At 46.7% G+C, this 22,976-nt stretch overlaps 2 protein-coding genes across 2 annotated transcripts; one reads left to right on the forward strand and one right to left on the reverse strand.

The window, feature by feature from the left end:
- Positions 1-4,047: 4,047 nt before the first annotated feature.
- On the reverse strand, positions 4,048-10,028 carry LOC135384731 (uncharacterized). Its single transcript, XM_064613919.1, has 2 exons — positions 9,098-10,028; positions 4,048-7,295 (listed from the first exon to the last, which is right to left on the reverse strand). Exons 1-2 carry the CDS (start codon positions 10,026-10,028, stop codon positions 4,048-4,050), a joined length of 4,179 nt encoding a protein of 1,392 aa, XP_064469989.1.
- A 7,848-nt stretch (positions 10,029-17,876) lies between these two features.
- On the forward strand, positions 17,877-22,061 carry LOC135384732 (uncharacterized protein K02A2.6-like). The gene has a single exon (XM_064613921.1). The coding sequence runs from the start codon at positions 17,877-17,879 to the stop codon at positions 22,059-22,061; it is 4,185 nt and encodes a 1,394-aa protein (XP_064469991.1).
- Positions 22,062-22,976: the final 915 nt, after the last annotated feature.

Raw genomic sequence — 22,976 nt, forward strand, 5'->3', positions numbered from 1 at the left:
CCAGCATCGTGTGTGCGAGATTATATTATTTTTCTCAGATTAAAGTAATATTAGTCTGTCGGTTGTTGTGTTTCGGTTAAAACTGAGTTGTTGCTCTTGCAGAGACTTGGATTCTGGTGCATTCAAGTGCGGAACATGTTATGTGCTATTGTTGGCAGGATCTGCAGCAGCATATTGTTAATCAATAATTACCGTGTGTATAATGTTAATTATCAAATGACTTGAGCTAACAATTACGTTCTTACTTCCAGATAAACCTGTCATGAGGTGCCCTTCTTCTTGGTACGTCTCGTTCAAGATTGTAGTAGAGAAACAATCCACTTGGAGCATTATTTTTCAACTAGCAATAGTATTGCTATCACAACACACCACACACTGCATGCCTAGGGTGCATGTACAATGCATAAACCATATTCTCATATGAAGAAGGCCCAGTGTACAGGCGAGCTGGTACATGATTACAACACGAAACCCCTTAAAAGACCCTGTATTCACTCTAACACCCCTGGCCTCCAACGCAAGAAAGACGTCCCCACCGTCGTGGTCCACCAGCTCACACTGGAGCACCTCGCCTCAACACACCGACTAAGTCGCCATATATACACTGATGGCTCAGTAACCCAAGATAGTTCGAGGGCGGCTTTCAACGTTCCGGATGAAGACCTCGTGCATTGTTTAAAACTCCCCTATACAGTGTCCTCGACAGAAGCCGAACTGTTTGGTATCCTGGCAGCACTGCAGCATATTACCGAATCTGGGCACGGAACGTGGGTCATTCTTACCGACAGCAAGGCATCGTTAGATATGTTGTCGTCATCTCGCCCCAGCAAAATAAGTGATTTGCACACCATGACGCTTCAAAAATTCAATAAACTCTTCGCCACTGGCAACAACATCACGTTTCAATGGGTCCCTGGCCACGTAGGCGTGTATGGAAATACCCGAGCAGACGCAGTAGCGAGCCGCGTTGGGTCTGAGGACACTTCGGCCCTGGCACCTCTGCCGCTTAGAGGCTCCACATGCCGTGTATATATACGCCGTCGGTGTGCCACATGTGCTCAGCAGTTCCCTGCCGAAACTACGACTTACAACTCATTCCTACTGTCTATCGACCCATTGATGGAGTTCGTCATCACTTGCCACCGCAGCCGTAAGGAAGAATCCCTTCTCCACCGCCTACGACTAAATGTTGCCCGTACACCCTCACTTCTCCTCAAGATGGGTCGGCTAAATTCACCAAACTGTAATGTCTGTGGAGTGGAAGCTGACACCCCACACCAGTTCCTGTGTTGCCAGCAGCACCTTCAACATAGGGACACCCTCCGCTGCCGTCTGCTCCAGATTGGCTCTAACGACTTTTCGTTGGCCGCTCTTCTTGGCCCCGTCTTGCACCTCAACCAGTAGGCTGTCACTGCCGCTCTCCTCGGTTCTCTCCGAGTCTCAGGACTCGTGGACAGCATGTAACGTTGTGCTAGTGTTTATGCTCTCCTTTCTTTCTTTCCTTTTCCTCTCTTTTTGTTTCTTTTTTGTTTTTCTTTCATTCTTTTTTTTATTCTCCCGTTTTTCTTTTTTCTTTCTTCTTCCTTTTCTTTTCGTTTTCCCCTTCCCCCTTTCTTCCTTTTTTTCGGAATAGCAAGCCGGCTCTTTGCCTGGCAAACCTTTCCTTTCTTTTTTTCTTAATAAACATATCCCCTCCTTCCCCGAGCCACAGAGATCCCATAGACTTGTTTTTGCTCCGTGCCTCGGCTTTCATGTTGTTATTATCATGTGCAACTCATTTTGCACGTGCTGGGCAGCATGAGTAAAAAGAGATACTATTGTTTTTGATCCCAGGACACGGCCCATAAATGCTATACAGCAATACTACATCGCGTAATCTAATAGGTGTTCAATACAGGTCCATTTCAACTGTTGAATTTATCCTGCATCATGCACCAGGGTATGGTGCATGCAAGATAAGTTCCATGGTTAAAACAACTATTAAACAGCATGATGTAGTGTTTCTGTGTACCATTTATCGCACGTGTCGTGTGGTCGAAGACAACCGTATCTGTTTTAGCCACAACTGGTAAAGTACAGTACACATTTAGAAATAATGTATCATACCATAAATCACTATAGCAAATGGCAGTTTGAAAGACTGTGGGAAACCATTATTATAACGGGGAAATTTTTTCAGTGTGTGTTTCAGCACTAAACGCACTGCAGGCCCACCACAGCTCAGAATGATAACGCTCTGAATACTGATTTACTCAAAACGGGAGTGTATGCCTTTCTTGTACTAACTTCCCCTTATGCAAAGTTGTACAAAAATGTTTTCAGTCAGTGGGGAGGGAGAGGATATCACTTTGAACTCTAGTTAGCCTTCAGTGTGTTGTGCGTGAAGGTCATTTTGAAGAATGTAGGTGGTACAAGGCTGTATCCCCACATGCTCGGCAGCGTTCACTAGTAACCATAATAAAGTAGAGATTATATTTATTGCTGCATATATTTGTGACATGGCAAAATATCTGGAGATATACCTGTGTCAACATAGTCAGGTGCCAAAAACTGAGTTTGAGAAGTGAGAAAAACGTGCTCTCAAGAAAAAGAATAATGGAAGCAGCCCAATATGATTTCTAGGCTGTGTGTGATCATTGCTTTACGATAAATGGTAATTCAGAATTTCAGCACAGCTACTGCAGTGGCAGTATGCTTGTGTTCTTACCTTGGGTGCCCACTGGTTGATGTTGGCTGTGGCGGATCCAGGGAGGGGAGAGAGGAAAATCCAATACTATATAACCTGGCGTTTTGGGAGGGGCGATCGCCCAACCGTCCTCTCTCACCCCCTTGCATCTGGCAATGGTGGTTGGTCACCTGCAGGGATGGGCATAAATACACTTTTCGGGTATTTAAATATAAATACAAAATACTACCTGTTTTCATGTATTTAAATACTGCCTGTAAATACTTTATGATGAAAGTAATTAAATACAAAATATAAATACATTAAGACAGTATTTAAATACTGTAACTACTTCCGTAAATACTTTGAGCCGTCCAGGCACCATATTCTTTTAAATTAGTGTATAAGTAGAGCCACCCGTGGATGCATATTGCGGAAACTATACAAAATGATCCGCTCTGTGGAAAAGAAGGAACTGAAGCTACACTGCTCTGTGATGTTGGCGCTGTAGATATCTCTCGAGCGAAGGAAAAAGACACCCGTCAGCTCTCGAGTCTGAACACACACACACACTGAAATTTATTTACAGAACACAGTACAAGACATATGTACAAAACGTTAAAGCTGCGCCGGCTCCCTAAGGTCCCATGGTCCCCTCGCCTGCACATGTGTGGTCTTAGAACCCCACTTTGGAGCGCGACCTTCCTTTTCCCTCTTCTTTATTCCCCCCTGAGGGTCCGTACAACAAGTTCTTGCCTTGTCACGCTGTTTCTTGGCATGTTCTCTGTTTTCAAGTTGTAGAGTTGTAACATCCTCCCCCCAAAAATGAGATGAATACCTGAACTCATTTTTCATGCATTTCCAATGGAAACAATAACTGAAGCGGTCGGCGCGTTACATTTCCGGTTGGCAGTTTCACCTCACACGCGCGTACTTTACCATCGCGACCCTTATAGAGTTCCGTTACACGCGCAATTCTCCACATATGGCGTGGAACCCTGTCCTCCTGCAGCAGCACAACGTCCCCTTTGCACAGACTGCTGGAGCTACACGTATCCGATTGGTGGGCTGACCTCAGCTCGAGAAGGTACTCTTTTCTCCACCTGTTCCAGAAATGGTCAGCGATCTTCTGTCGATAGGTCCACCTCTTGTTGACTTCAGCTGAGTTTGAAGGTGGAGCTGTTCCTGTAGTTGTTCTCTCGGGCAGGGCGGTTAATGTTCTCCCGACTAGCAAATGCGCAGGTGTCAATACGCTGGGCTCATCGGGAGAAGAGTGGAGGAAAGTGAGCGGACGGGAATTGACTATTGCCTCCACTTCGTGCAGTACGGTGGACATTTCCTCGGAGGTTAGGCACTGCCGTCCAAGGACTCTTCGTAAACAATTATTCACTGTCCGCACCATTCTTTCCCACATGCCGCCCCACCAAGCAGCTCTCCACGATAAACTTCCATTTGATGCGATTAGTGGCAGCAAAATCCTGTGAATCTGTACTCCGGATGATGTTCCATAGTTTTCCAAGATCTCGTGCCGCCTTCTTGAAAGTAAGAGCATTGTCACTGTAAATCGTAGACGGTGCTCCTCTCCTAGAAATAAACCGTCGGAAAGCCATAATGAATGACTTTGTCGTCAAATCCGCAACCAGCTCCAGATGCACAGCCCTTGTGGTGGCACAAGTAAATAGGGCAATGTACGACTTAGGCGATCCCCGAGCATTCTTGATGTACACAGGTCCCGCAAAATCAACACCAGTGATGTCAAATGGGTGAGTAGGATTCGTACGATCTGCTGGTAGAGGTGCAGTGGGCGCTGTCGCACGAATTGCACGAAACCTGGCGCAAACTTTGCAGCTGCGCATGGTGGATTTCACCAACTGTCTGGCCCGGGTTATCCACCACTTTTCCCTCAGAACAGTCAGCGTCGTCTGCACGCCGCCATGCAACGCGCGCATATGTGCATTTTGCGCAATCAGCTCGGATAGCGGATGCTCTTTTGTCAGCAAGATCGGATATTTGATTTGCTCCGGATTGTCCGAGCTTTGAAGCCGTCCAGACAGACGCATCACCTCTTTGTCGTCCAGGAAAGGCTGCAGTCGTACGATCTTCGATGTCGCGGCGATCTTGTCCCCGTGCTTCAGTGCGAGCATCTCTTCCGGGAAGGACTCCCACTGCGCATGCCTTGCCCAAAACATTTCGGCGTCATCAAGCTCTGTAGCTGTGAGGGGGCCGCACAGTCGCGAGTCGGAACGACAATTCTTCACAAATCTTTTTATCCAGGCCGTAACTCGTAATGGGCGCTGGTAGTTGCTGTACTTGCTCAAATTAAGCAATGCAGGAGCCGGAATAGTTTTGTCTACCAGCGCCACAAGGGTTGTTGCTTTTATCATTTCGTCTTGGGCTCCGTTGAGCCCTTCGTCATCCTCTCCAAATGCCCGTGGCCATGATTCTTCTGTCCCTGAGAGCCATGTTGGTCCCTGAAACCAACGCTCATCTTCAATGAGTGCCTTCACTGACATCCCCCTTGTGAGAGCGTCCGCCGGGTTGTCAGCCCCAGGACAGTGTCTCCACTGTGACCTTTCACTGCACTCCTGAATCTCTGCAACTCGGTTGCGAACGAAGGGCTTCCACCGATTCGCATCCCTCTTGATCCAGCTTAATGTGATCGTTGAGTCTGTCCAGAATTGCGGCTCCAACGTCACCATTGTCAGCGAGGTTTTCAGTATCTTGGCAATGCGTACTCCAATTAATGCACCCATTAATTCCAGTCGCGGCAGCGTGAGCTTCTTGAGCGGAGCGACACGAGATTTTGCGAACAACTGTACCTTCGTTTCTCCCGATTCACTTGTTGTTCGAAGAAAGGCACACGCCCCATATGCGTGAGGAGATGCGTCAGTAAATATGTGAAGTTCATGTGAGTATTGTGATCCACTAGCTGGCAGCAAGCATCGTTCCAGTGAGATGTTGCGCAGATTAGGCAACTCGGAACACCGTGAACGCCACATCTTCGATAAGTCGCTCGGAAGAGAGTCGTCCCATTTCAGCCCTGCCTTCCACAGTTCTTGGAAAATGATCTTGACCCGGATGGTGTAGGGTGCAAGGAAGCCCAGCGGATCAAAGATTCTTGCGGAGGCCTGTAGCACTGACCGTTTGGTGTCTGTCATGTCAATAATGACGCAAAGCAAATGATCTGCTGAAAACTTCAAATGGTCACTGTTTCTATCCCACACTACGCCGAGGACCTTAGTTTCAGTGGGTTCACCAAATGATTTTTCTTCCTCGCTTCTGCTGTTATTCTCATGCTCGAAGATACCCTGCAGCTCCGTAGAGTTTGAAGTCCACTTTGTGAGGTTCATACCGGCTTGCCGCAGAACATCCTGAGAACTCCGAGCGATTTCACGTGCTTCATTCACTGTGGAAGCTCCTATGAGCAAATCATCCACATAGAATGGATCCATTAATTTTCTAGCCAGTTCTCTGTGAGTTTCTTCAAATGCGCTGAGATGATGCTGCAGCGTTGCTCCTAGCAGGAAAGGGCTTGCTGTCGTCCCAAATGGCACTCTTGTCATTCTCCAGCATTCAATCTCTGGCTGATGTTCGTTGGACGCTGGAGCTTCTGAGAACCATAGGAAACGCAAGGCATCCCTGTCACACTCTCGGATCCCAATCTGAAGAAATGCCTTTTGAATGTCCGCGGTCATAGCAATTTTGTGCATTCGGAAACGAAGTAAAATTGGAACCAGATCTGTGTTTAATTTTGGTCCTTTCTCGAGGTGATAATTGAGAGATGTTGCCCCAGGCGCATGTGACGACGCATCAAACACCACACGTATCTTTGTAGATGTTGATTCACTTCGTATTACTGCCCTATGAGGCATGTAATACACAGCAGTCGAGCCTGCCCCGTCCCCAGTGACTTTCTCCGCATGTCCACCTTTCAGGTAGTTTCGTATGACTGCGTCATACTCTTCGATGCTGTCGTCGCGGTTCAGACGTCTAGCCAGGCTCTGTAGTCTGTTTTTCGCTACCTGGTAGTTGTCATACAGATCGTCCGGGCGTGTTTTCCACGGCAAGCCCACCTCATATCGACCGTCTCTGACTTGAATGTTGCGTTCGAACTCCTCGAGAACGGATGCGTTGTGTTCGACTTTGCTCTTCGGCTCATCGGAAATCCCAATACTTTCTAGATCCCAGAATCTTGTCAAAATATCAGGCTCTGGCTCTGCTGCTGCTACTCCTACTCTCAGGACACATATTGCTGTCGTCGTCTGCTCGGTACAGTAGCTTGTCACAGCGGCTGGTCCTTGAAATGTCCAGCCAAAAACTGTTCCCACCGCGACCAAACTGTCGTTCTCCTCGCATCTTGTCACATCACCAGTAAGCAGCTTCCACATTTCGTCGCAACCAATCAGCACTCCAATACCGACCTCACTTGTTACGTTGGGAAACAACACGTCGTCAGCGATGATGTCTCCTCGGCGGCGTATGGATTCCACAAAGTCGTGATTCGCTTGGGTGGCTGCGAGGTCTTTGCAGATGAATGGAATCGTGGTGGCATGGATGACGTAATCCTTCGGATGGTACTGGCTTCGAAGGCACAGCTCGACAACTTTTCCTTTGCGTATGCTGTTGGAGGCTGTATCGTTAGCAAAGGTATTGAGCTGTAGTTTGCTTTCGCCGATTACTTTAAAGGACAACGGAAACGAAATTTGTCCATTGCAAAAAAGGGACCGAACAAGGTGTAAATATTACGTAGAATTATGGTGCCACTAGTATTTTGCGAGTAGGCTGCACGGATGGGCATATTTTTGACGATTACGAGCGCGCTGGGCAGCCCGCCCGACACGATCGCCCATGGAGCGCGCCCGCTGCCGCAAAGCATTGCGGGAAAATCTGAGGAGCGCGTGACGTCAAATATCTCTCGAGCTCCATGTGCGGCTGCCCGGTGAACGGGGTAAACACGGCGAATTCCGAATAACGCCTGAAGATGTTCGATTCGGAGATCTCGTGGAAGTTTGAAAGAGATATATCCTATGAGAGATGGGTTCGTACATGCTTCTTCGTAGCTTCAAGTAGGCATAGGCGGATTCGCGGTGAGAATAAGATTCCTATCTTTCGGAAACAATTGAAACATGACAGTAATGAAAAAAGTCAGACATCTGCGGAATTTGAACTTCGCATCTCTCGATTGCCAGCCGAGCGCCAATGGCCAATACGGCCACGGAAACAACCACAGACCGGTAGAGCGTGTTTGTTCTGAAACATATCCCGGCCAAACGCAAGGTAAGACAGCCAGCAATGTAAGCAGCAAAACTCTCACCTAGAGAGAATGAGATCACACTTCGGATGGGTTTTGGGGGCCAGCCTCGCTAGTGTTGTATTTGTAATAAACGTCAGTCGATGTTTGACGCTATGTTTGTGCTATCTATCCCTGCGTCGTTCGTGCAAGGAACACTATGTCCTCGCCTTGCTGAAAGGAAGTCGGCAACATGCTGTAGCACAGCCAGGAAAGACTTCACAAGCATGTACGATTTTTCTTGTCGCGGAAATCAACCTCCGATCGCAAAACAACCGCGAAATGAAAGCCAGGAACTCCAACAGGGGAGACAACATGCGTCACTTCCGTGGTCTGCTACGGCGGCGCGGCGACGCTCACGGCCTCACGCTCCTCACGCTCCTCACGGCCTCACGCTCACGGTGTGCTCCGCGGCCGAATTTTATATCGCGATTGTGGCGGGATTTCAACTAATATACGTAAATCTAAGTCGAATTCCGGATTGTTTTGGTACACATCGCAATATGAGGCAAACAGCTTTGCAGCTTATTTTCGCTTCCGTCGTCCTTTAAGCTTCAGCTTTCTTGCGATGTCTTCCCGTATAAATGTGCGCTGGCTTCCACCATCAATAATGCCTCGGATGTGGGTGCATTCTGTGTCGGAAGACGCCCAAGTTCGAAAAGTCTGGAGCAGTACCTCACTGTTTCGTTGGCGTGGTGCATCGTTCGCTGTCATCATGTTGGTGGTGGTCACAGCATCACCAATTACTTCTTTCGGCAAAGTTCTCTTGGACGGATCACAAACCGATGAGGCATGCCGCCTTCCGCAATGTTTGCACGTCACCTTTGAACGACAGTCCCTGGAGCGGTGGCCCTTCTTTGTGCAGTGGTAGCAACGCATATCACGAGACAATCTCTTCACCTTGTCTGCCAGGGACATGTCACTTTTACACGCTGCGGTGTCGTGGTCATTCGCACCACAAAATACACAGTTTGCGGCATTTCCCACTAACGCGTGAAGTACAGCGCCTGTTGCGATGTTTCTGCCGGTCTTCAATCTGGGTGGGTGTTGAACAGGCTGTGATGCACTCCGAATTTTCAATCCAGACTGTTCTCTACTTTCTAGTTCTACTCGAACAAAATGAAGGACTTTCGACAGCTCACCACTTTCCTTTGACTCTGTCCTCGTGCTTGATTCCGACTGGCGTGACGCTGCGTCGTTCTCTGTTACTCCGTCCACATCGGACAGAGCCGTCCCATATCGAGTCATCCGTCGGTATTCCACGACCATGTCTCCAGGCAGCGACGACAGGAGGATGTCTACCATCATTGACGCGTAAGTGGCACTCGACACACCCAACGCTCGGAGACCTCTCACATTGGCCTGAACATGATCATACAAAGTTCGAAGTCCCGACACATCGGCCGACGATTTCACCGCTGGTAAATTTCGAAGCCTCGTAAGGTAGTCACGCTCAATTCGACCGGTGTCCCCGAAACGCTGCGTCAAAATCTCAATTGCATCGTCGTAGCATGACTCCGTCGCTTGCAGTCCGCGAATAGCCGACGCTGCCTGTCCTTTCAATAACGTACTCAGGTACTGGAATTTTTCTGTCTTCGTCAATTTTCCATTTTCGTGCACTGCCGTACGGAACTGCTCCCAAAATGGCAGCCACTGTGTCAGCTCACCTGTGAAAGTCAGCAATTGGAGCTTCGGGAGTTTGACACCAGAAGACTGCGTCTGTTGATTTCCTAGCGGGCACGTCGCTGGCACTTGTGGAGTTGTAGCAGGTGAAGTCATTTCTGTTAGTTGAAGCTCGCCCAGACGTGTTTGCACTTCAGCAACTGCATTCGCTGCTTGTTCCTCATATGCGATGATGGATTCATACTCGGCAGCGAGATCGTCATCCTTAATGAGTGGCTCAATCTCATCGTTTGTCTTTCGCAAGTCACTGTCACTGGCCACAAGTCTTGCCAATAATCCGTTGAGTGTGGTTTTGCTGACGGTTGGGTCGCCTCGAAGCTCTGTCACCTCGATGATCAGCTTGGTCACTTGCGCACGCCGTGCGGCTCGCTTATGCTTCAGGCGCTCCATAATTCCTCGGCGAAATTCTCGACTAATGCAGCGCAGTCAGTTCCCGGGTTTCGGCACCAATAAGTATTGCGGAAACTATACAAAATGATCCGCTATGTGGAAAAGAAGGAACTGAAGCTACACTGCTCTGTGATGTTGGCGCTGTAGATATCTCTCGAGTGAAGGAAAAAGACACCCGTCAGCTCTCGAGTCTGAACACACACACACACTGAAATTTATTTACAGAACACAGTACAAGACATATGTACAAAACGTTAAAGCTGCGCCGGCTCCCTAAGGTCCCAAGGTCCCCTCGCCTGCACATGTGTGGTCTTAGAACCCCACTTTGGAGCGCGACCTTCCTTTTCCCTCTTCTTTATTACCCCCTGAGGGTCCGTACAACAAGTTCTTGCCTTGTCACACTGTTTCTTGGCATGTTCTCTGTTTTCAAGTTGTAGAGTTGTAACATGCATGTCCGCTGCACGCAGTGCACACATATTTCTTTATTTTTCAGTGATGCAGTGTGTTGATTTCAGCATCTTGCGTGGACCGACTTTCCATTGAACGGAAACATCTCCTCGAGTTTGAGGAGCAGCGACGACGGGACTAGACAGGACGAACACGTGACAAGAAACCACAACGACGACTCAAAACCAGCAAATGAACTCGTTATCGCTTCTTCCACTTGCTCTATGTTGAATGAAGTGTTCACTTGCTGGTTTTGAGTCGTCATTGTCGGTTCTTGTTCCGTGTCCGTCCTGTCTAGTCCCCACCACCTCGCTGCTCCTCAGACGTAAGGAGATGTTTCCGTTGAATTGTATACACCAGCTTGCTTGCCTCCTTTACTTATGTTCAACGACCTTCCATCTTCAGCGACGACAGTTAAAAACTCCCCGTCAAAAATTGTCTGCTGCGCTGCTGCCATTGCCCGGAGTTCCCAGTGAATAACCGAGTAGAATTGTCAAGTATCACAGGAGGGTTCACGAATCACATTTTTCCGAAATTGGTGTTTTCATTTCTCTCCCCGCTTCCAAGACTGAAGCAACGGAGGTGACGATGCCCTCATTCGCACATTGTGCTGTTTTCTAGAAGGACGGAAATTCCCGAACACGTATGCAGATACCCTTCATATAACACTGATACCCTTCATCACTGGAGGCTACCAATGTGGAACTCGAGAGGAGCCCACAAATACGGGAGGATGCGATATGTGTATTTAGGTGCATTTTAAATATAAATACGCCTACAACGGTATTTAAATATAAATATAAATACTTTTTTTCTTGCCTGTATTTAAATAAACATTTTAAATACTATTTTAAATACAATGTATCTAAATAGTGCCCATCCCTGGACTTGTAATGTGCTACCATGCGCATGGCTACAACAAATTACATATATTTGTATTTGTTTGAATATAGTTGGTACAGCGCATTACTTCTGGTTCTTTATGTGTGTTCCCTGGAAAATATCTCTAAACAAATTTTCCACTCTTCAAGTCTCTTGTCAGCTATAGTCCGATTTTCACTAAAAGCCACGGGTGAAATCTAGCCAAGCCAACGTTGAATGTCCATATAGATTATAAAAACCTAATATATTATGTTGGAAGCCCCTCCAAGAAAATTATGAACGAATATCACAACCGTAGGCAGTAGACCACAGCGTATGAGGGGATATTGACCTATTGCGCACCTGGGCTGCAGGAAGGCTGCTGCTCCACTTTCAGTTTACACTTTCGTGCATCGGATAGCACGCTTCAAGACAACTGCCAGGGTTACCCGATACCGCATCACATGCTTCACGTCACCTGATAGATCACGAGGGTGCCCGCTGCCGAAAGCGCCTGCCGATTTGTTTAGTTCTGTCCTTTTTGGTTCGTGTGCTCTTGTTATATCATAACCCGGGGACCCTTGCTGAGTCAGTCGAGTTCCGGGCGCCGACTCATTAAGACGCAAGTGTGGCGTGGATTGATTCCACTAAGTGTGAATGTCGTGACACTGAATAAACCAGTTATCCAGTTTGACAATGCGCCACTTTGCTCCTCCTGGACGACAACAATTATATCTGTATGTAACAGTGATATATCGCTTAATATTTCTAGTACAGTGAGGCTTAGCTCGTGGTGGGTGACGCACAAATGATGCTGATTAAAACAAAGGGGTGCAGTAGGTGACCAAGATAACTAAACACACCAGCTGACTCTCACCAAATTTTGTGGCATTCTACTTTTGAAGTAACATTAATACGCTGCAGTGCTCCTTCTATGCAAAGGCTCTTTTCTCCTTCGTCCGCTGTAACCTAAACATATTAGGTCTCCAGTGTCACCAGTTTTAGTTGCTGAGCATTGCGTTATTTACGTTGAGTGCTGTTGTTTGGTATTTCTTTCTCTGGGCAAACAAGGCCGGGCTTCTCCATTTTGGTAAAATTCTATCAGCTTCAACAGGGCATTTGTGGACATGGAGAACACTTGTACTTTGTGTATTCTGCCACGAAGTGCACCATACAAGGCAGATGACAGCCTCAACCATGTCCACCGGGGTTACTAGGTTTGTGGAAAACTATATACCAGGGATGCCAAACACATTCGTGTCCGCGGGCCGCATTGAGGCATGGAGGAACTACACGGGCCGCATACCGCGGCTTTGAGGTAGCCTGTTTGTGATATGAATGTCACAGCACAGAACTTAAAACGACATAAAACGTGTATATTAGGGTTACTTGGCGTTGCGCAATCACAGGGTCGGCAATACTTTTTTATTTGCTGTGTGATGAGGAAACTTGCCACCTCTTGTTTTTAACTATTGCGCCAACATCGAGTGAAAATGATTGCGCAATTGCAATCTTAAGGACTGCGTTGAGGTGTGTTCATGTTCATCGCAGAAAACGCCTGCTCGCACACGTGTTGACACAGTTAATGCCTCGCGACGTAAAGCCATGAATTATTATTATTAGACGTATGTTGGACCGAACATGGACTGGCTTGTCCGCGACAGCATACGTATCTTTAGATACTTTCGAACAACGTAAGAATAAAACGAAGCCGCACCAACTTCAGCGAACTTGTTCTTGTCGGTGCGTCGCACTGCAGGTCAGTCAGTTCCATTAGTCATCAGAAACATTGAATATATGTGAAGTGGCAAAAAGCAACGCTAGACTCTACCATCATTGTGCCCCTTTAACTTTTCCACATTTATGTCTGGTGAACAGGGAATATCTCACTAGAAAAGAAGACATTTGTGCATTGTTTGGCAAGCAAATAAATATATTTATTTACATTTTCCATAAATCAACAATGTTGTGACCTGGTGCAAATATTAATGTCAACAAGTAAAGTATTTACAAATTATTTCTATGTGCTCAAATGCAGATATGACAATTCTGTTTTTGTACCTCAGCACAGTACAGTTTCAAAATTAACAAACTGCACAGCATCAGCAATCTTAAAGTATCTCAAGAGGGGAATCACATAAAGCTCCAATAATAGACTGTGCAAACAAAGCTAAAAAAAAACAAAATACTTCAAGAAAAATCTGAATAATCGGTTGCCGTTGTGATATGTACTACTATGCACAGTTCATGAATGGAACCTGTTACCTCATTGCATTGCATGCATGTGAGAACTAGAACAGGCAGCTTTTTAGGTCGCTGTTTTCGTGTTTTTCTATTGTCTTTTTTGTTTTCTGTTTTTGCAATGGCAAGCATGGCCATAGTGAAACACAAGCAGCCAAGGACAGGATGAGACATCTACAATGCGACTGCTAGCTCTAAGCTGATATATTTATTAGCAGACTCTGGAATATACTCACATATGCTGCTAAGAAAATGACAATTTAACCAATAGAATAACAGACAAGAAAAAAGGGTTATATATCTTCCCCTCTCCTCATTCTATTTCACAGGCAGCCCTAGTATCATTCTGAGTGTGTCCGTGCGTTCCCTTTGAGATAACGTATCTCGGACAGAAGCAAATCCAACAGCGGACTGCTAACGCATGCAACTACCTTGGATTTCTCTAACCACTTGTTATTTAACCGCTGCCTTGAGCTGTGTGTTCTGGAAATTTAGACATCATCCAGAGTCCCTGCAATGTGTTGCCATGTTTCTCGGGGGCATCAAAAGTCTGTCCTTGGCTGCCTGTGTTTCACTATGGCTCTCAGATACAAACTACCCCATTTCAACACAGTAGAAAACACAGATTTGTAAATAGCATCTGTTGATTGCACTGTACATACCCCCATATAAAGGATCATAGTGGATACTACATCTTGTGTGATAATGTGAGGAACACAAAAAAACTAGATTTGAAACCACTCTTACGTCGTAGCAGTAGTATTTGTGTGAAGCTACGCAATTCCTGTCCTGCAAATAATTTAAACCATATGTTTCAACTGCCAGCGTGATGATCCCCTGCAAAGCAATCCACACTTGGCGGGAACTACCGGTTCTGAAACCTATCCCTGACATGGTGTAGCCATCAGGGAGGAAACCCAAGGGCTGCGGTGGAAAAGACAAACACACACGGGCTATGTTCTCACTGTGTATCAGCTGCTCTGGCTACTAAGAAGAACATGTTCCAAATTAATATAACATGGCTCGACATGATACGCCGGCGAAAGCTAACCAATAAAATTAGTAGTTAAATGTACAATACGTAAACACTTGCCATAACGTGACAGTTTCCTTCCTGCATTCATGCGCTACCATTCAACCCACATAAACAGTGTACTGAATTTTTTTATAGCATTACATGTTGTTTGACAGAACTTGAACAAGATTATATAGCACACGATAAAAGTAGAGTGAACATGATGTGCAGAAAAAATGGGTAGGAAGCAAGCGAGCTGGTGAAGATGATGCATATGTAAAACCCCGAGTCTAGGGAACACAAAGGGACGTGTTTGTGTCTGTCCCTTCGTGTTCCTTAGTCTTGGGGTTTTACATCATGCATAATGTGCAGGTTTCCATTCACGCTTAATGGCCGTAGCAGTAATGCATGAAGGCCACTGCTAAGTTGTGTTGAGAAACACCACTTTATGTTTGCCATGTCTAAATGAAACGTACCTGACCTGATCCAAATTAACCGTTCTGAGTCTGGAACACACAAAGAGAAAAACGCAACACACGCCACAACATTAACAGATAGCAAATGAGCTGTGGCAAGCTCCACCTTGGGACAAAGTCAACAAGTAATTCACCAAAAGTCAATGAGCGCCTGAAATGTAACATTTCTGACTGGTAGCAGGACGGTCCACGTTCAATTCCTGGTGCTAGCACTGACTGGTTTTTTCATGAATTATTTGTTGGAAGTTTCGATGTGCTTGAGAACCATTAGTCAACCATCGTATCCTCATGAGGTGATGAGGGTTTGTCATCCCAAAGAGACTCCCTTTCTGGCATGTGTCCTTATGGATGCTCATCACTGCAGAAAAAAAAGAAAAAAAGAAAAGTCATTTAATGACAAGAAATGGATAGTCGTATTTACTGTATAATGATTGTGCACAACAGAAAGAAGACTTTCGCATAGAAGGCTGTACTTCTTGAGGTCTAACATCAAGTTACAAAATTCCAGAATATATGACATGTTGTAATGTAGAGAATAAGTAGAGTTATTGAATTGTCGAGTTGAGTTGAGGGGGGAGTTGTACCCCCTTTTTATTTTATTATACATGATTATATAATTATCTTTATGCCTCTACCAACCCTCGCTCTCTACATTACAACATGTTTTTTATATTCTGGGATTTTGTGACTTCATGTTAGACATTAACAAGAGCAGCCTTGTGCACGAAAGTCTCTTTCTTATTAAAATTTAGATGCTCTCAACAGCCTTCTTTCTGTTGTGAATCTCTATCGCAGCATACCTGCACATTGCTGTTCTACGTACTGTGACTTTTCAGTAAGAGTATGGACATTGGGTAAAAAGACTACGCAGCACTACTCAGGCATTTTTGCCTATCGAACAGAATGTATGTATGCAGTATGCACACAGTATTTGTGCACCGGACCCACTAAAAATGTCGCGAAAGCTTGTATGTATTAAACTTAGGAGCTTCAGTGCTTGTTTTTTTATTGTGCTAAGCCATAACCACTATATTTGTGACATAGAAATAACCCTGTCACTTGATGGAGAGCGTAATGCAATAAGTTTAAAATGTACTGGGTCCAAAACCTACATGAAGCAAGCAGCTATATAGTAAATCAGTGTTTATTTTGCTTAAATGATACGCGGAAAGACGTGTACTTAAGCTCATAGGTATTTGATAACTCAGCCCACGACGATAAAAATGGGAAGCTTTTCAGAGCTAAATACCAAGTTCCACTTGACTGCAGGAATGGCAGCATATCAATTCTTGAATTGCAATATAACATTTTTGCTGTATTACAAATAAACACCACGAGGAACGGGATGATCCCCGTTCCCCTTGCTCTCAGTTCATGGTGTTTGTAGCTGTTGATGCATCGTTTCCACCACTGGACGTGGCTGCATCCTGGGCTGTTGCCTCATTGGTGTCGTTCAACTGCAGGGGTTGTTGTAAAACACCCTCGTCCCACGGGTCGGGACCCGGTGCATACAAGTCGCGAAGAACCAGAATACCAACGCAAAAGGCAGCGCCGACGATTGCTACGGATGTCGCGTACAGCGGTGCACGGCACCTGTAATATTTCAAGTCACGAATCCTGCTGGACTTCTGAATCAGGGCGGTCGTTCGATCCTTTCCAGTCCGGAATAAATGCTTCGCGAACGCTTTCCCTCGGTGCTCATGGCCAACCTTATCATCTTCGGAACTGTGTAGTTGTTCAAGGCTGTTTCCGGAGCTCATAGTTGGCAATAGGCCTGTTGTAGTTGGGCTCGTATTACCGAATGGGCTTACTTGAATAACGTTATTCCCCTTTGCTCACAACCTATCGACGGCTCCTTGTTGCTCTTCTACCTTTTCTTCCACCTTCACTGGCCAGATTTGACGATGACGTACAGAATAGTGGAACCGGCATACTCGCTGCCCTCTATTGAAGCAATGCATTCCACCAGGTTTTCATAGAATATCTGTTTACCCTGAGCTTTAGAAAGAAATACCCACACATAGGTGTTGCTATGAGAGATGCCTCGGTGGTGTACAAGTGGAATGGAAGCCAAAGAGGGCCACGTACGTCTACGTACGTTATCATAAAAATGCCGTCTTTGATTTTCTTTCCGTCATTATCTGGTTTGATCTGCTCCCAAGACAGTTCGCGATTTGATCTGATAAATGTCACACAATAACTCTACCAATCTATTACTTTCAAAAATCATACAGATAACAAAAATAAAATAACCGATTCTGTTGCTCGATAAGTGTGAACGTTCTACCAGATTTTACCAAAAGAAAAATAACGATATCGATCAGGACGCTAGGAAGCGTGGGTGCCGCATGCTTTGAGGAATAGCCTGATGTCAATTGAGAAAGGGCGACAGCGAGAGAACGATAGGAAAAAGCAACGCTGGGGGATAGTGCATTTTCTGATATTTTTTAAGTGCACAGAAAAGTGCTACTGTTTCGATTCTTGCTAACTAGACATCTCCGGTATGTGCTCTACAAATTTGGTATTGCGCGGTCAACATATTTTCACAAATTATGAAGATTAATAATACAGGTCCCCATTTTCAATCGGAAGCGCTGCTGATTACACTCGCCATATGAATGTGGTGTCGCGCAGAGACCATAGCGCGCGAGTGTAGGAAGCACCATGAGGATCGCTATGAATAAAGGATTCTGGAATGGGATGTCTGGCTGAGCGGACACAACATTTTGGCGACGTCGGGGAGAACCTACCTTCTGCGAGATGTTTTTGGATTGAGGACTCATTCGCCAACGTTACTTTCTAAACGTCATGAACTGCCCCGGACTTCCTGCTGTGCCGCCGTTTCTTGAGCGACCAGGCAAGCCTCCCGTTCCATGGAGTCAATGGCGGCGGATGTTCGATAATTATATGCTTGCCATCGACGGAATATCCTACAGGCCTGATCGTCAAAAGGCAATGCTCCTTCATGCTCTTGGGACAGAGGGACAAAGAATTTTCTACACGTTGTCAGTTCCTGCCGTACCGTCGGAACAAAGCAGCGGAGACTCCACCACAGCCACGGTAAATGTGTATAAAGAAGCTTTGGCAACACTTGAAAAGCGGTATGCCGAGAGTTATAACGTTATGGTGGAGCGCAGGAAATTCCGTCAGCGTTCTCAGCTGCCGGACGAAAGTATCGAGGAATACGTGACTGCTCTTCGAGGTCTCGCCATTACCTGCAATTACGGGACCATGCTTGACGAAACGCTACGGGACCAACTTGTGGACAAGGCCCTCCTACCCCAAGTACGCGAGCGACTTCTACTGGAAGGATCAACACTTACTTTGGAAAGGGCTACACAGATCGCGAGTCATGTTGAGCAGAGCCGCAGGGAAGCCCAGCGGATCTTGCAGGAGAACACAGCTGCGGTTGAAAAAGTGTTCAAGAAGCCGTTCAAGAGATCAGCTGGCAAGCCCGCAACTCCCAAGCCCCAAGCTCAAGGGAAGAATGCAACTACTTGCTTTCGTTGTGGTTCACCGTACCATCTGGCGAACTCGCAGGAATGCAAAGCCAGGTACAAAGAATGTTTCAAGTGCAAGAAAATTGGGCATTTCGGAGCCGTATGCAGAGGTGCAAAAAAGCAGCAACGCGGTGCCACTCGCGAAGTCGTAACTGAAGGCGCACATCACGAGGATTACCCGTCCAGGACAGAACCTGCAATACTATTGGAAGTGCAATCATCTGCGAAAAAGGCTATCCACATTACAGCAGAAGCCGGTGGAAAGGACGTCACGTTTTTAATAGACACGGGTTCGTCAGTTTCCATAATTTCGTCGGTTGTGTATCAGTCCACATACGCCGAGAAGTTCACCCTGCAGCCTGCGTCAATCGAACTTCACGACTATTCGAGGAAAGAGATCCCAGTGCGAGGGTGCGTCATCCTACCTGTCAAGTACAAGACACGTAGCGCGACCCTTCTCTTTTACGTCGTACATCATGGAACGACACTATTGGGGCTCGACGCAGTTGCTGCGCTAGACTTGCGGATTGACGGGGCACTCTTACAGTGCCTGGAGACAGCAGTTACAACCGGTGCCAGCGAGCGAATAGCAAAGTGCGAGTTTGCGAACCTGTTTTCACCGGAGCTGGGCCTAGCCAAAGGCTACGAACACAAAGTCAAAGTACGGACAGACGTGCAGCCTACAACTACTAAACTCCGAAGGCTACCCCTACAGATACGTGACGATGTGTCTAAAGAACTAAAGAAACTGCTGGATATGGGCGTCATTGAGGCTATTGATGCATCGCCCTGGGTATCGCCACTTGTCGTGGCCAAGAAAAAGGATGGTCGGATCAGGCTATGCGTAGATCTGCGGGCACCAAACAAAGCTGTCGTGCCAGATTGCTACCCATTGCCGAATATGGAAGAGCTGCTGAACAAGTTATCCGGTGCAAAGATATTTTCCAAGTTGGACTTAACAGCAGCATACCACCAGCTCGTACTGGCCGAAGAGAGTAGAGATCTCACTGCGTTTATAACGCACGAAGGTCTATTCCGGTACAAGAGATTGTGCTTCGGGCTGGCCTCCGCGCCATCTGCATTTCAGAAGCTTTTGGCTAATGTGCTGAAAGGATGTACAGGGGCGTTACACTATCTGGACGATATCATCATATTTGGGAAGAATGAAGAGGAGCATGAACAGAATCTACGTTCAGTTTTGCAACGGATCTCCGATGCAGGGTTACGGTTAAATCACAAGTGCGTTTTTGGCGTCAGCGAGCTCTCTTTTATCGGTCACACAGTAAAGGAAGGAAAACTGTTTCCACTCGACACCAACGTCAAAGCTATTTTAGAAGCCCCAGCACCATCAGATTTACGTACACTGAGGTCATTTCTGGGAATGAGTGGCCACTACGCCAAATTCATAAAGAATTATGCAGATGTGGTGGAACCTCTGCGTGAACTGCTGCGAGGTGCAGACGCTTTCCACTGGAATCCACGAGCTCAAGCAAGTTTTGAGAAGGTTAAAAGACACATCTCCACATGTTCAGCCCTCAGCATGTTCGAGCCAGCATTACCTGTTACCGTCACTACCGACGCATCCGCTTATGGGCTTGGTGCTGTTTTGCGTCAGCGGGATGGCAGCATTTTCCGCACGGTATCCTTCGCATCCCGGGCGTTAACTCCCCAGGAACGGAAATACTCAGCTGGAGAAAGAGAGGCCCTCGCATGCATTTGGGCAGTTGAACACTGGCATGTATACCTTTGGGGTCGTCCGTTCACATTAGAGACTGATCACCAAGCCCTTCAGACGTTGTTAAGCACTCAGGGCACCGGACACCGACCGCTTCGAATATCACGATGGGTCTCACGGCTTCTGAGTTACAATTTCACTGTCGTCTACAAAAAAGGGAAAGATAACGAGATTGCAGACGCGTTGTCGCGACTGCCACTTCCATATCATGCACAGGAGCCCTTCGAAGACGACGTGGTGTGCATCGTCACAGAATGCATCTCAAAGGAGCAGCTCCAGCGTGAGACAACTTCCGACTCAGTAATGCAGGACGTTCTGCGCTACATACGAACAGAATGGCCTTCGAAAGCGGCTCTTCGAGACAACGCTGTGCCGTTCTTCAAGGTTCGCACGGAGCTGTCAGAAGTTGATGGACTGCTGCTGCGAGGGGATAGGATTGTTGTGCCACCTGCGTTAGTGTCAAGGGTAATTGGTCTGGCGCATGAGGCACATCCGGGCATAGTGCGTACAAAGCAGCGCTTGCGTCAACTGTACTGGTGGCCTGCGATGGACAGCAACGTCGAAACTGCTATCCGGGGCTGCGACATATGCCAAACAGCGGACAAGTCCGCGAAGACGGCACCTGCTCCACTCACTCCTGTGAAACTTCCAGAGGAACCTTGGGAAAAAGTCAGCATGGACGTTGTTGGTCCTTTTGAAAAGGCCCCACAGAACTGCCGGTACATGATCACCTTGATAGACTACCATAGTCGGTGGCCCGAAGTGTGCTTTTCGAATACAGTCACAACTTCAACTGTTATCGGGTTTCTGCGCCAAATCTTCAGCAGGGAAGGTCATCCCGTTGAAATTGTGACTGATAACGGCTGCCAATTCATTTCCCACGAGTTTCGTGCTTTTCTCCAAGAACGAGGAATTCGCCACATACGCTCCTCAGTCTACCATCCACAAGGAAATGGTATGATCGAGAGGTTCAACAAGGTACTAAAAAGTTTCGTTCAAGTGGCACAGTTAGAGAACCGTCCAATCAAAGAGGCCGTACTGGAATACATCGGGGTGTATCGTGCTACACCTCACGCGTCAACGGGACTAGCCCCAGCTTTTCTGTTACATGGAAGAGACATACGAACACGACTAAATACCATCGGTTTTCCAACACGAAAATTTTTGACCGAGCCAGCATCGGAAATTAGTCGCCTCCGAGAGAGAATTGAGAAGAAACAAGCCCGTCTTAAAGCTTACATTGATGAGAAAAGAAGCGCAAAGCAACAACACCTCGAACCAGGGGACTTTGTGCGTGTCAAGCTTCCTGGACACATCTACAAAGGTCAACTCCGGTACTCCGAACCGAGGAAGATCATCAAAAAACGGAGCAACAATTCGTTCCTTCTAGACGATAACAGAATTTGGAACAGCAGCAAGCTTTCTAAGGTTCCGAAAGAAGCGTTGCCAAGACTACTCCGAAGGCCTACTTCCGGATCGGATGCAACACCAGTGGCTATGTACTGGAACGTACCTTCGGATGAAACTCCTCACCAGACTTCTCCAGACCCCAGTTGGCCGGATGACAACGGATCTGGATCCGGGGCCGCCACAGCCCAGTCCAGGCAAGCTGACGACGAACCTGCTCAAAACTCTGCCACCACGAGCGGAACGACTCAGCAAACGAAGACGGACAAGGTGGACGTTCCTGCTCAGGAAGTGCAGCTTAGACGTAGCTCAAGAACGAGGAAGCGACCTCAACGTTTGGGTTTTTGTTGAATGGGTTTATTGTGTGTGTTATCGTTGTTTTTGTCGCGAGGGGGAAATGTGGTGTCGCGCAGAGACCATAGCGCGCGAGTGTAGGAAGCACCATGAGGATCGCTATGAATAAAGGATTCTGGAATGGGATGTCTGGCTGAGCGGACACAACAATGAACAGATATTTACTTGCTGTAATTTTAATGGTTATTCAGATTCATTCCCAGAATTGCAGTACACACCCTCCTGAAGTTGGCTTGACCGGCGTATACACGCTGCCTTCCAATGAAGCTATGCATTTCACCTGGAATATCCGTTGGCCCTGAGCTTTAGAAAAACGTGTCAACACTGAGGTACTTGTATTTCGCGAAAGCAATGTGTTCCCCAGAAAGTGTCGTTGTTAGAATATATTGTCGAAAAGGAATGAAATTGAATTCACGTTTTGAGAGTATTCCCAAAATCGGTGAGGATGCTGATTGAGATGTGGTCGTACACCACGTTACTCCGTTAAGCGCTCGGTCCCGCGAAGACTGAGAGGCTTATGCATTCGCCGGCCTACACTCGGCGGTTACTGACGGACAAATCAACACTCTAGCCAACCCACGATTCTCTTGATAATACTTAGTTCGACCCAGGGCGATCAGCACTCGTTAGAGCACGATGGTGTAATCGTCAAAGCAGTGACTCAGGGTACAATGATAACAATCCAACACAACGTTTTACTACAATCTTACAAAATTAAAAAGAAACAACCGGTGAATGCTCCAACACAGAGGTTAATTATAACTAAATAATACAAGGTACAATGCTCATTAAGAAAACATTATCTTCGTGGAAATGGCATTAACACAGTTTCAACACGGTGACAGAGAATTTCAAAGTCTTAGCTGTTTTGCACAGAAGGTCTGAAAGTCCGTTGTCAGAAAGGTGCTGTGA

This window comes from Ornithodoros turicata, chromosome 2, assembly GCF_037126465.1.
Source record: "Ornithodoros turicata isolate Travis chromosome 2, ASM3712646v1, whole genome shotgun sequence".
NCBI classification, from domain to species: Eukaryota; Metazoa; Arthropoda; class Arachnida; order Ixodida; family Argasidae; genus Ornithodoros; species Ornithodoros turicata.

Coding starts and splice junctions, on each gene's coding strand:
- LOC135384731 (XM_064613919.1), bottom strand. CDS start 10,028: ATGGAGCGCCTGAAGCATAAGCGAGCCGCACGGCGTGCGCAAGTGACC. Junction 7,296..9,097: donor GACAGAGTCAAAGGAAAGTG/GTGAGCTGTCGA, acceptor CTAACGATACAG/CCTCCAACAGCATACGCAAA.
- LOC135384732 (XM_064613921.1), top strand. CDS start 17,877: ATGAACTGCCCCGGACTTCCTGCTGTGCCGCCGTTTCTTGAGCGACCA.